This window comes from Coregonus clupeaformis, chromosome 12 (assembly GCF_020615455.1).
Source record: "Coregonus clupeaformis isolate EN_2021a chromosome 12, ASM2061545v1, whole genome shotgun sequence".
Classification (NCBI taxonomy): Eukaryota; Metazoa; Chordata; class Actinopteri; order Salmoniformes; family Salmonidae; genus Coregonus; species Coregonus clupeaformis.
In genome coordinates, this window is record NC_059203.1 from 39,636,125 (window position 1) to 39,648,866 (window position 12,742).

At 43.8% G+C, this 12,742-nt stretch overlaps 1 protein-coding gene across 6 annotated transcripts; it reads right to left on the reverse strand.

Annotated features, from left to right (window-relative positions):
- Nucleotides 1–12: 12 nt before the first annotated feature.
- Nucleotides 13–12,157, reverse strand: LOC121577632 (TRAF3-interacting JNK-activating modulator). 6 transcript variants are annotated; one of them, XR_006002666.2, is made up of 13 exons: nucleotides 12,071–12,157; nucleotides 11,250–11,637; nucleotides 10,817–10,958; nucleotides 10,575–10,650; nucleotides 10,434–10,461; nucleotides 10,091–10,120; nucleotides 9,858–9,953; nucleotides 8,220–8,291; nucleotides 6,360–6,500; nucleotides 6,041–6,178; nucleotides 5,763–5,955; nucleotides 1,038–1,129; nucleotides 13–871 (listed from the first exon to the last, which is right to left on the reverse strand). XR_006002666.2 is itself a non-coding variant. In XM_041891380.2 (12 exons), exons 2-11 carry the CDS (start codon nucleotides 11,616–11,618, stop codon nucleotides 5,797–5,799), a joined length of 1,248 nt encoding a protein of 415 aa, XP_041747314.1. In that variant the 5' UTR covers nucleotides 11,619–11,637; nucleotides 12,071–12,157; the 3' UTR covers nucleotides 13–1,129; nucleotides 5,763–5,796. The 6 variants fall into 6 exon arrangements, 5 of the variants coding, with proteins under 5 accessions (XP_041747314.1, XP_041747310.1, XP_041747312.1 ...); XM_041891380.2 differs by having other exon boundaries at nucleotides 13–1,129; nucleotides 10,575–10,647; XM_041891376.2 differs by having other exon boundaries at nucleotides 13–1,129.
- Between the last annotated feature and the right edge of the window lie 585 nt (nucleotides 12,158–12,742).

A 12,742-nucleotide genomic window follows, 5' to 3' on the forward strand; every position in this document is an offset into this window, starting at 1 on the left:
TCAACAGATTTTTCACCTAGTCGGCTCCGGATTCAAACCAGCAACCTTTCAGTTAGTGGCTCAACGCTCTTAACCGCTAGGCTACCTGGCGCCAATGACTGTTGAGATCCATTCCTTCATGTGATTCTAACTGGTCCTGCTAGATCGGTGAATAGTTTACTATAACCTAGTTTTTTATGGAGAAGATAATTTTAAAGGTACTAGTGGGGAAGATCATTTAAATGTGGATTTTCCCCATCTATAGCCTACACTTATCATTATATGGAATTTAAACCATTTGTTTTGGCCTATGAAAATAGTATAAGGGGTGTGCACTTATTGTTAGAAAGGATCTCAACTCTTTTTCCCACTAATGATTTGTATTTTCCTTTTTCTGAAATAAAAATGTCCAAAACTAGCCAAGGGGTCAGTTTTTAAAATTTCAGTTTTTAAAATTTCAGTTTTACGGTCCAGTTATAAAAGTGGCAAATGTGTCAACTATACTGAGGACATGTATTTGATTATGAGAGGATACAACAAGTAAGCATGAACATGAAGCAGTAACCATAACACATGGTTATGAATACAAATTGACTTCAAGATGCAAAGACATTTACAATGGCAAAAAAATTAAGTCCAATGTGATGTAAAAATACATAGAACATACTGTATTTCCCAAAACCTTTAGAGCAAGTTCTTCAGAGGTTTGTCCAGTTCCCAGGTCTTGTCATATGGGCCTATAGCAATACTTCTCTGTGTGTTCCTGTAGTACTTGGTAAAGGACCCACAGCTGATTCCTTGTTGTGGGGATATTGACCAGTAACAATGTCAAAATGGCCACCACCATGACTACCATGAACAGGGTCAGGATGAACCAGGGACAACAACGTCTCTTGGTGGAAAAAGAAAAAGATTCCATCAGTATCAAGTTAATAAAGGATTAAAATCAAGCAGAGCCAATAAAAATGTTGGAGTCACAGGATGAAGACAGTGGGGACAGAAATTGATGGTGCTCTGGGTTTGACTAAGATGAAAGGGAATTGTAGACTAATTCTGACCTCACTCCTATCGACGTTGGCTTCCATCATGCTTTGTTTCTTGTTGCTGTGGTGTGACATGGCTGGATGAAACTGCTCATCTAATGGATGCTCTAGTGATGTCAACAAATATACAGACCAGTAAATATCATGGTCAAAATAGCAGTTAAAACATTACTTTGACCTACTACAGTAATTTACGCAATCCAACTTTTTTTTGCTAGTGGATATATAATGTACAGTCGTGGTCAAAAGTTTTGAGAATGACACAAATACTAATTTTCACAAAGTCTGCTGCCTCAGTTTTGATGATGGCAATGTGCATATTCTCCAGAATGTCATGAAGAGTGATCAGATGATTTGCAATGAATTGCAAAGTCCCTCTTTGCCATGAAAATGAACTTAATCCCCAAAAAACATTTCCACTGCATTTCAGCCCTGCCACAAAAGGACCAGCTGCCATCATGTCAGTGATTCTCTCGTTAACACAGGTGAGAGTGTTGATGAGGACAAGGCTGGAGATCACTCTGTCATGCTGATTGAGTTAGAATAACAGACTGGAAGCTTTAAAAGGAGGGTGGTGCTTGAAATCATTGTTCTTCCTCTGTTAACCATGGTTACCTGCAAGGAAACACGTGCCGTCATCATTGCTTTGCACAAAAAGGGCTTCACAAGCAAGGATATTGCTGCTAGTAAGATTGCACCTAAATCAACCATTTATTGGATCATCAAGAACTTCAAGCAGAAGGCATCAAAGTCCAGCGAGCGCCAGGACCGTCTCCTAAAGTTGATTCAGCTGCGGGATCGGGGCACCACCAGTGCAGAGCTTGCTCAAGAATGGCAGCAGGCAGGTGTGAGTGCATCTGCACACACAGTGAGGCGAATACTTTTGGAGGATGGCCTGGTGTCAAGAAGGGCAGCAAAGAAGCCACTTCTCTCCAGGAAAAACATCAGGGACAGACTGATATTCTGCAAAAGGTACATGGATTGGACTGCTGAGGACTGGGGTAAAGTCATTTTCTCTGATTAATCCCCTTTCCGATTGTTTGGGGCATCCAGAAAACACCTTGTCTGGAGAAGACAAGGTGAGCGCTACCATCAGTCTTGTGTCATGCCAACAGTAAAGCATCCTGAGACCATTCATGTGTTGTGTTGCTTCTCAGCCAAGGGAGTGGGCTCACTCACAATTTTGCCTAAAAACACAGCCATGAATAAAGAATGGTACCAACTCATCCTCCGAGAGCAACTTCTCCCAACCATCCAAGAACAGTTTGGTGACGACCAATGCCTTTTCCAGCATGATGGAGCACCTTGCCATAAGGCAAAAGTGATAACTAAGTGGATCGGGGAACAAAACATCGACATTTTGGGTCCATGGCCAGGAAACTCCCCAGACCTTAATCCCATTGAGAACTTGTGGTCGATTCTCAAGAGGCAGGTGGACAAACAAAAACCCACAAACTCCAAGTATTGATTATGCAAGAATGGGCTGCTATCAGTCAGGATGTGGCCCAGAAGTTAATTGACAGTATGCCAGGGCAGATTGCAGAGGTCTTGAAAAAGAAGGGTCAACACTGCAAATATTGACTCTTTGTGTTTGTAATTGTCAATAAAAGCCGTTGACACTTATGGAATGCTTGTAATTATATTTCAGTATACCATAGTAACATCTGCCAAAAATACACTGCTCAAAAAAATGAAGGGAACACTTAAACAACACAATGTAACTCCAAGTCAATCACACTTCTGTGAAATCAAACTGTCCACTTAGGAAGCAACACTGATTGACAATACATTTAACATGCTGTTGTGCAAATGGAATAGACAACAGGTGGAAATTATAGACAATTAGCAAGACACCCCCAATAAAGGACTGGTTTTGCAGGTGGTGACCACAGACCACTTCTCAGTTCCTATGCTTCCTGGCTGATGTTTTGGTCACTTTTGAATGCTGGCGGTGCTTTCACTCTAGTGGTAGCATGAGATGGAGTCTACAACTCACACAAGTGGCTCAGGTAGTGCAGCTCATCCAGGATGGCACATCAATGCGAGCTGTGGCAAGAAGGTTTGCTGTGTCTGTCAGCGTAGTGTCCAGAGCATGGAGGCGCTACCAGGAGACAGGCCAGTACATCAGGAGACGTGGAGGAGGCCGTAGGAGAGCAACAACCCAGCAGCAGGACTGCTACCTCCGCCTTTGTGCAAGGAGGAGCAGGAGGAGCACTGCCAGAGCCCTGCAAAATGACCTCCAGCAGGCCACAAATGTGCATGTGTCTGCTCAAACGGTCAGAAACAGACTCCATGAGGGTGCAGGACGTTTGGCATTTGCCAGAGAACACCAAGATTGGCAAATTCGCCACTAGCGCCCTGTGCTCTTCACAGATTAAAGCAGGTTCACACTGAGCACATGTGACAGACGTGACAGAGTCTGGAGATGCCGTGGAGAACGTTCTGCTGCCTGCAACATCCTCCAGCATGACCGGTTTGGCGGTGGGTCAGTCATGGTGTGGGGTGGCATTTCTTTGGGGGGCCGCACAGCCCTCCATGTGCTCGCCAGAGGTAGCCCTGGGTTCCTCCTAATGCAAGACAATGCTAGACCTCATGTGGCTGGAGTGTGTCAGCAGTTCCTGCAAGAGGAAGGCATTGATGCTATGGACTGGCCCGCCCGTTCCCCAGACCTGAATCCAATTGAGCACATCTGGGACATCATGTCTCGCTTCATCCACCAACGCCACGTTGCACCACAGACTGTCCAGGAGTTGGCAGATGCTTCAGGAGACCATCCGCCACCTCATCAGGACCATGCCCAGGCGTTGTAGGGAGGTCATACAGGCACGTGGAGGCCACACACACTACTGAGCCTTATTTTTACTTGTTTTAAGGACATTACATCAAAGTTGGATCAGCCTGTAGTGTGGTTTCCACTTTAATTTTGAGGGTGACTCCAAATCCAGACCTCCATGGGTTGATGCATTTGATTTCCATTGATAATTTTTGTGTGATTTTGTTGTCAGCACATTCAACTATGTAAAGAAAAAAGTATTTAATAAGATTATTTCATTCATTCAGATCTAGGATGTGTTATTTTAGTGTTCCCTTAATTTTTTTGAGCAGTGTAGATCTCTGGTGCCCTCGAGGCATTTGTCTTATTTCATCAAACCGTAAGCTTAAAGCATCAGACAAGCTCAATGCATATAGTTGATTTTATTAAACACATAGGGTGTGTCTATATATGGAAAAATACATGTAAAAAAACCAATTGATTGGTCGAAAGAACAATCAATCAATCAAATATATTTATAAAGCCCTTTTTACATCAGCAGATGTCACAAAGTGCTATACAAAAACCCAGCCTAAAACCCCAAACAGCAAGCAATGCAGATGTAGAAGCACGGTGGCTAGGAAAAACTCCCTAGAAAGGCAGAAACCTAGGAAGAAACCTAGAGAGGAACCAGGCTCTGAGGGGTGGCCAGTCCCCTTCTGACTGTGCCGGGTGGAGATAACAACAGTACATGGACATTAAGGCCAGATTTTTCTCCAAGATGTTCAAACGTTCATAGATGACCAGCAGGGTCAAATAAGAATCATAGTGGTTGTAGAGGTCAGTACATCAGGAGTAAATGTCACTTGGCTTTTCATAGCTGGTCATTTAGAGGTTGAAATAGCAGGTGCTTTAGAGAGAGTTGAAACTGGAGCAGCAGCACGACCAGGTGGACTCAGAACAGCAAGGAGTCATCAGGCCAGGTAGTCCTGAGGCATGGTCCTAGGGCTCAGGTCCTCCGGGAGGGGAGGGGGAGGGGGAGAGAGAGAGAACAGACGACTTTCAGTCTACCAAGATTTTTTTGGGTCGGGGACAGCCCTAGTAAATATACACATTCACACTGAGCCACAGACCTGTGTTATAGAGAATCTGACTCGCCACACAGAGCAGTGTCTGATATATGACCCTGACCACAGCTGCCCTTGGCTTGCAGGAATGTTTCGTTTATTCAGTGAGCCGAGTGAGGATCAGTAAACTGTGATTTCCCACCCCTGTGTGAGTCAGTGTGCAAGAGTGAGTGAATGGGTGGGTAAGTAGGCCTCCCGAGTGGCGCAGTGGTCTAAGGCACTGCATCGCAGTGCTAGCTGTGCCACTAGAGATCCTGGTTCGAATCCAGGCTCTGCTGTAGCCGGCCGCAACCGGGAGACCAATGGGGCGGCGCACAATTGGCCCAGCGTCGTCCAGGGTAGGGGAGGGGAGGGAATGGCAGGCAGGGAGGTAGCTCAGTTGATAGAGCATGGCGTTTGCAACGCCAGGGTTGTGGGTTCGTTTCCCACGGGGGGCCAGTATGAAAATAATAATGTATGCACTAACTGTAAGTCGCTCTGGATAAGAGCGTCAGCTAAATGACGTAAATGTAAGTGAGTGATTGAGTCAGGGGGGAAATATGTTTCATGGCATATCAGCCCAATACCACCTGTAGTGTGGTTTTCCACTTTAATTTTGAGGGTGACTCCAAATCCAGACCTCCATGGGTTGATACATTTGATTTCCATTGATAATTTCTGTGTGATTTTGTTGTCAGCACATTCAACTATGTAAAGAAAAAAGTATTTAATAAGATTATTTCATTCATTCAGATCTAGGATGTGTTATTTTATTGTTCCCTTTATTTTTTTGAGCAGTGTATCTCATAACACTGAAGCAGCAAACTTTGTGAAGACCAATACTTGTGTCATTCTCAACTTTTGACCACGACTGTACTATACCTATGGAGTCCTGTTGCTGTCTTCTGACAATCTCCTACTGTATCTTGGTGTCTTGGTGTCTCCATGTCTCTAGTTGTGTTCTGCAGGTGTGGAGGTTGTCCTCTAGGAGGTTGATCTTGAGGTGGAGCTCAGCCTCAGTGTGTTTCTGCTGCAGCAGCTGACTCTCCAGAGTGGCCTCCTGTCCCATCACTTTCTGGATGCACAGGGAGATACATTATGGTTTTTAAAGCATATATTATTTCACTCTCATAACATATAGCGTGTGTGTGCGTGCGTACCTCTAGCTGGCTCTGTAACAGGTTTATATGGTCTATGTTCTGCACCAGAGATGTCCTCAGCTGGGCGCATTTCCTCCTCTCCTCCTCATAGCGCTCTCTGCACTGTGATGACTCAACCTGGGCAGTCTGCAGTGCCATCTGGTGGACACATAAAGTACACAGTGAAACTCCTATGACGTCCCTTCTTAATCATTTGAAACTAAAGAATTTCATATTTCCCAAATCAATCACATGAATTAAATTAATCATTGACTGTAATAGGAAAATACCAATTGAACACAGTGCATTATCCAGAGTACAGCCCTGTCTGACACCTTACCTTCAGGCTGTGAGCCCTGTCCTGGGCCTTGTTTTTTTGGTCAGTGACCCTCTGGAGTGCGGCCACGGCCATCTCCTCCAGCTCCTGCCTCTGCTGCTCCGACTGTAGCAGCAGCTTCTTGGTTCCATCCCTGGACAGCCTCTGAGGGAGAGGAGAATAATGATTTATCTTTGGTGTTTCAGCGTGGTGGTGATTTTGAATGTACATCCATACTGTAAGTTATATACAGTGGGGGGAAAAAGTATTTAGTCAGCCACCAATTGTGCAAGTTCTCCCACTTAAAAAGATGAGAGAGGCCTGTAATTTTCATCATAGGTACACGTCAACTATGACAGACAAATTGAGAAAATGTTTTCCAGAAAATCACATTGTAGGATTTTTAATGAATTTATTTGCAAATTATGGTGGAAAATAAGTATTTGGTCACCTAAAAACAAGCAAGATTTCTGGCTCTCACAGACCTGTAACTTCTTCTTTAATAGGCTCCTCTGTCCTCCACTCGTTGACTGTATTAATGGCACCTGTTTGAACTTGTTATCAGTATAAAAGACACCTGTCCACAACCTCAAACAGTCACACTCCAAACTCCACTATGGCCAAGACCAAAGAGCTGTCAAAGGACACCAGAAACAAAATTGTAGACCTGCACCAGGCTGGGAAGACTGAATCTGCAATAGGTAAGCAGCTTGGTTTGAAGAAATCAACTGTGGGAGCAATTATTAGGAAATGGAAGACATACAAGACCACTGATAATCTCCCTCGATCTGGGGCTCCACGCAAGATCTCACCCCATGGGGTCAAAAATGATCACAAGAACGGTGAGCAAAAATCCCAGAACCACACGGGGGGGACCTAGTGAATGACCTGCAGAGAGCTGGGACCAAAGTAACAAAGCCTACCATCAGTAACACACTACGCCGCCAGGGACTCAAATCCTGCAGTGCCAGATGTGTCCCACTGCTTAAGCCAGTACATGTCCAGGCCCGTCTGAAGTTTGCTAGAGTTCATTTGGATGATCCAGAAGAGGATTGGGAGAATGTCATATGGCCAGATGAAACCAAGGTATAACTTTTTGGTTAAAACTCAACTCGTCGTGTTTGGAGGAAAAGAATGCTGAGTTGCATCAAAAGAACACCATACCTACTGTGAAGCATGGGGGTGGAAACATCATGCTTTGGGGCTGTTTTTCTGCAAAGGGACCAGGACGACTGATCCGTGTAAAGGAAAGAATGAATGGGGCCATGTATCGTGAGATTTTGAGTGAAAACCTCCTTCCATCAGCAAGGGCATTGAAGATGAAACGTGGCTGGGTCTTTCAGCATGACAATGATCCCAAACACACCGCCCGGGCAACAAAGGAATGGCTTCGTAAGAAGCATTTCAAGGTCCTGGAGTGGCCTAGCCAGTCTCCAGATCTCAACCCCATAGAAAATCTTTGGAGGGAGTTGAAAGTCCGTGTTGCCCAGCGACAGCCCCAAAACATCACTGCTCTAGAGGAGATCTGCATGGAGGAATGGGCCAAAATACCAGCAACAGAGTGTGAAAACCTTGTGAAGACTTACAGAAAACGTTTGACCTGTGTCATTGCCAACAAAGGGTATATAACAAAGTATTGAGAAACTTTTGTTATTGACCAAATACTTATTTTCCACCATAATTTGCAAATAAATTAATTACAAATCCTACAATGTGATTTTCTGGAGAAAAAAAATTAACTCATTTTGTCTGTCATAGTTGACGTGTACCTATGATGAAAATTACAGGCCTCTCATCTTTTTAAGTGGGAGAACTTGCACAATTGGTGGCTGACTAAATACTTTTTTCCCCCACTGTAGGTACCGACATTGTGCCTGAACACACCTGAACACAGATCTTCAGCTGTGACTCTAGTGCCCCAATCTTTCCCTTCATCTTGTCCTCTTTGCAACAGATCTGTGAGGGTAGAGAAATATGAGATGCACTGGGGATAGGGACTGGTAGATGGTGGCAAATGGCTATTGTGCCCTTTCTTTTTCTCTGTATGTTTCTCTTGTGTTTCTTTCTCAGCTTCTTGGTGATAGGATGCAGGGTAGTCTACAGCTCCTCCAGTAGAATGAGGGTGGAAACGCTGTGAACTCGACTCTGAAACCACAGTCTGTCTTCAACCAGATCACTGAGCCAAACACAGTAGCCTATTACCTCATTTAGGGCTATATTCAATCTGTAACGCTTCCGATATAGAAATGTAAAGGTAATTTCAGATTGAGCCGACATGTGCAGCGTTTACCGTGAATGCAGACTCCGCTCAATTTCAATCACGCTGTAAAGCTGAACTTCCGCGACGCGGATTGAATAGAACCCCTAGAGAAGTGACGGACCAAGACACGCCAATAAGGACTCTTCTGATACAACCCAACAGTTGCACACTAGAGTTTGACACGGGAACTGGACTCCCGCGGATCTTGCGTGTCCTGCGGGATTCTGGCAGGAATGGGAGTCAAATTCGGGACAGGATCAACAGCCTACAGGAACAGGCAGTACAGGAATAGTTATAAACTTAGTTTTTTGACCGGAAATACGTAATGTGTGGAATATTTCGTAAAAACAACAACTGTGTAGACTAGGCATAATATAGTTAAGTACTTAATAAAAGTCAATCAAAAATGTAATTTCCCCCCTTCCCCTTCAGTCGGTTCATTCGCGCCTCGCTCCAGTGTACATGGCTTGTAAAAAATGCTGCTGTTTAATCTAGTAGGATACCAACTGGAGAGCGGGACAAGCTGACTGAAGCGGCATAGCTGCTTTACTCACTTTAACGTCAAGCCCAATTGTTCACGTATTTAACAAAACCCGTGGCATCTGAGGTGAAGATAAATAAAAATTGATTGACTTATGCAGTACTACCACTCAGTTTTGTTGTTGTTGTAAATGTTGATATGTGCGCAGTGCTCAGCTGAAGGCTACAGATTTATGCCGGCGCTGTTATGTGCAGACCATCCTGCTGGGGTCTCTGTCCTCATCCTTCAGCTTTATTAATCGATATACATTTAGGTAATTTAGAATACGCTCTTATCCAGAGCGATGTAGGCCTACAGTCAGTGGATTTAACTAAAATAGACAAGACAACATATCACAGTCGCATATTACTGAAATTATTTTCAATAGTTAGTAAACAAACAGAGCCTATATTTCTGGGTGCAAAAATGACCACGGACCGCGAGTGATTTTAATCGGGAAGGGACAGCAAAGTTCCGGTGTTATATAACTGTTGCGGGCTCAGGGCAGCACAGGAAAAAAATTGACAAGACGGGACAGGAATGAATTTTCATTATCATGTCAACCTATATGACACACTACATCAACCTACTCTCAAAACTCCATGGCAGTCCCTTCATGAACAGAGTATGATATAGAAATACAGTAATTAAGTGTGCATACATGAGTATGATTGAGAAATGGGCAAAGGTAGATAGATATTTGTGGACATCACATCAGTGTATAAGAGATCCAGGTCCTAACCTTCCAGACATTGTCATGTGAGAGCAGTAGAGTAGAGGTGGTGTGCTGCAGTATAGCAAGCTTCTGTTTCAGAGAATCCTCTCGCCACAGAGCGTCCTATGGAAAGAGATACACCATAATACAAGTAAGGTTCTGACTAAAAGGCATGTCTCAATTATGTGGATTATCATTACATATTCCAAAATGGTAGCTCCTGCAGTAATCTGAAGATTCAGCAGAGCAGGATTACACACCTGTAGATACTCAGAGAGTTGAACGAGGTCCTACATAGAGAGGGAGAGAAGAGAGTTTTCACAATAGGCATAAAATATATTCCCAACGTGGAGCAAGGAGGGACATCATATATGTGGTTATAATGGATGGTTGACTATGTAGTTCAAGTATCATAACATCAACTCTACGTTTCTACGCAACACAACTGATAGTGATGCCTTCTTCATAACTTTATGGGAATGCGGCCTCTTGTCCGAATGATGAATGATTATGTAGATGGGAACTGTGATTCATTGCTGTGGCTCACATTTTAATTAGAATCTACCCAAAACATTACAGATGCAGTACATTGGAGTTACTTACTGCCTCCTTAACAGTGCAATAGCCATGCCTGTGAATGATAGGAAAGGAGTGGGAGGTCAGATGTCAAAGTGAACATGACAGAGATAAACAGTTAAACAGATCAGTGTCTTCATGTTGAGGTCAGTAGCTTACTGTACTTACTTTGTCTGACAGCAGGCATTCCTCTGTTGTGGCTGACTGGTTAACGTTACTAGGCCACTCTGGTCCTGTTTAACTACTAAGAGGGAAAGCGGAAGATAATGAAATTCAGCAACAAACTCAGTGTTCAAACTTAATAAGTATGTTGAAATTCAAGTTTGATGATTGAGAGTACAGCCATGTGTGAAATATTGTTCAACCTCCATCAATTCAAAAATAAGTAGCCCCAATGAGTCCTATTTTACCTTTATCACTGATATCCATACTCTTCCTCAGTGAAGGCTGCTGTGGTGTGTGAGGGAATGTCTGTGAGACGTCAGAGTGAAGCTGCCCTATTTTGTTTTTCCCTCCTGCCCCATGCAGTGGTGGTGAGGTGATCCATGTCGCCTGGTGAAACAGTTTTGCGTCTGTGACACCCATTTTGTGTTTGACCAAATGGAATATTCCAGTATTTGTGTATAAGACACATATAATAACACAATGTCATACAGGTAATGTGTATTACATTTACAATTTTAGTCATTTAGCAGACGCTCTTATCTAGAGCGATATACAGGAAGGAGCGTATCGACAGATTTTTCACCTAGTCGGCTCGGGGATTCAAACCTGCAACCTTTCGGTTACTGGCAAGATGCTTCTAACTGCTAGGCTACCTGCCACCCTGTATTATGTGCTTACCTTCCCGATGGAGTGTACATCTGGCCAGGTTATCCCCAGATCCTCTGCTGATATGAGGGACTGTCTGTGGATGAGAGACACTCTCTGCCTGTTGGTCCTCATCGTGACTTTGGTCTCCTTGTTTGACTCCTTTTCATCAGCCTGATGAGTGGCAGCCTGGACAATCTGTCTCCTTCTCTGGAACTCCATCTGTCTTTTCTGCTGCATTTCACTCTTCCAGTCGGCCTCCAGCTTGTATCCTGGGCTGCGACATGTCGTCACATTGTTGCGATCTCTCAAGAACTCATGTTTTGCTGCCCGTTGTTCCAGCTTTTGGTCGTAACTCTCCATCCGATGTCGTCTCCTCCTGAGGTCTTTTTGGATCTCCATATTGGTGGATGAACTTTAACTGCAGGATTCAGAATAAGACAGTATAATTCCATCAGATTCTTTAAAAAAAAGCATGATTGGTTATGGGTGTGTCAAAACAGGATGCAGTGCATTCAGCTTTGACCCAAGAGAAATTAGGACCGCGAGCATGACTTTCAGTATGAATTAAATGAAGGAAATGAAGCCTGACCTGTGGTATGAAGTCCTCATTTATGTATGAAGTCCTCATTTATGTATGTGAAGCATGAGTTATGCTTCACCTTAAGCAGAAACTAGCTGTAGTGTGCTATCTCAGTGTACGAGAAGGCTGCTGACTCAAAGCTGAGACAGATCACTCACAACACACCATAGGTAAAGAGAAGGAAACACCATAAGAGGATGATACATGACCAAAACCACACATTTGTCTCTCCACGGATGAAGCCTTGTGAGTGTGAGTAGCAAAAACAAACCTGAAAATATTCAAAGAGCCCAGCAGCCTGTTGTGTCTCCTCTATCGTTTCTCCTCCTCTGTCTTCTTTGAATTCAATAACTGTCACATACTCGCTCTCAGAACAGGAAATGAGAGAAACCACACTGCTCATGTTCACACTTCTGTTCCACTATCATGACCCCACATTGCATCCTCACACTGTCGTCACACAAGGGCAAACCATCAGAGAAGTGACTGGTAGGAAACGTACATTTTGAGATGTAAGCTACTATAGAGTGGTGTGGGAAAGTTGTAGGCCTGCAGAATGTAGGGGTACTGTGGTTAGTGATATGCCCAAGCTTATAGTGTGCCACAAGGTGTATGTTTAGAAGATGTACAAACTTTGAACCACATTTCATATTTTCATGTTGGTCCCAACTGACTCAAAAATAGTCTGTTAACTGCTATCATACTGACAACTGGTTGACAACAGAAGTGATTTACTGTCACGACTTTTGCCAAAGTTGGTGCCTCTCCTTGTGCCGGCGTCTATTGGCAATCGTCGTCACCGGTCTTCTAGCTGCCACCGATCTACGTTTCTGTTTTCCATTTGTTTTGTCTTGATTGTACACACCTGGTTCCCATCACGTTATGATTATTTCCCTATTTAACCCTCTGGTTCCCTCATGGTTTTGTGCGTGATTGTTCTTTG

Excerpts from the sequence above, each read along its gene's own strand:
- LOC121577632 (XM_041891376.2), bottom strand. The coding sequence starts at position 11,618 with ATGGAGATCCAAAAAGACCTCAGGAGGAGACGACATCGGATGGAGAGT. Across the intron at positions 9,954-10,090 it reads AACTCTCTGAGTATCTACAG|GACGCTCTGTGGCGAGAGGA; the intron begins GTGTGTAATCCT and ends CTCTTTCCATAG. Across the intron at positions 6,501-8,219 it reads AGCTGAAGATCTGTGTTCAG|AGGCTGTCCAGGGATGGAAC; the intron begins GTGTGTTCAGGC and ends CCTCTCCCTCAG.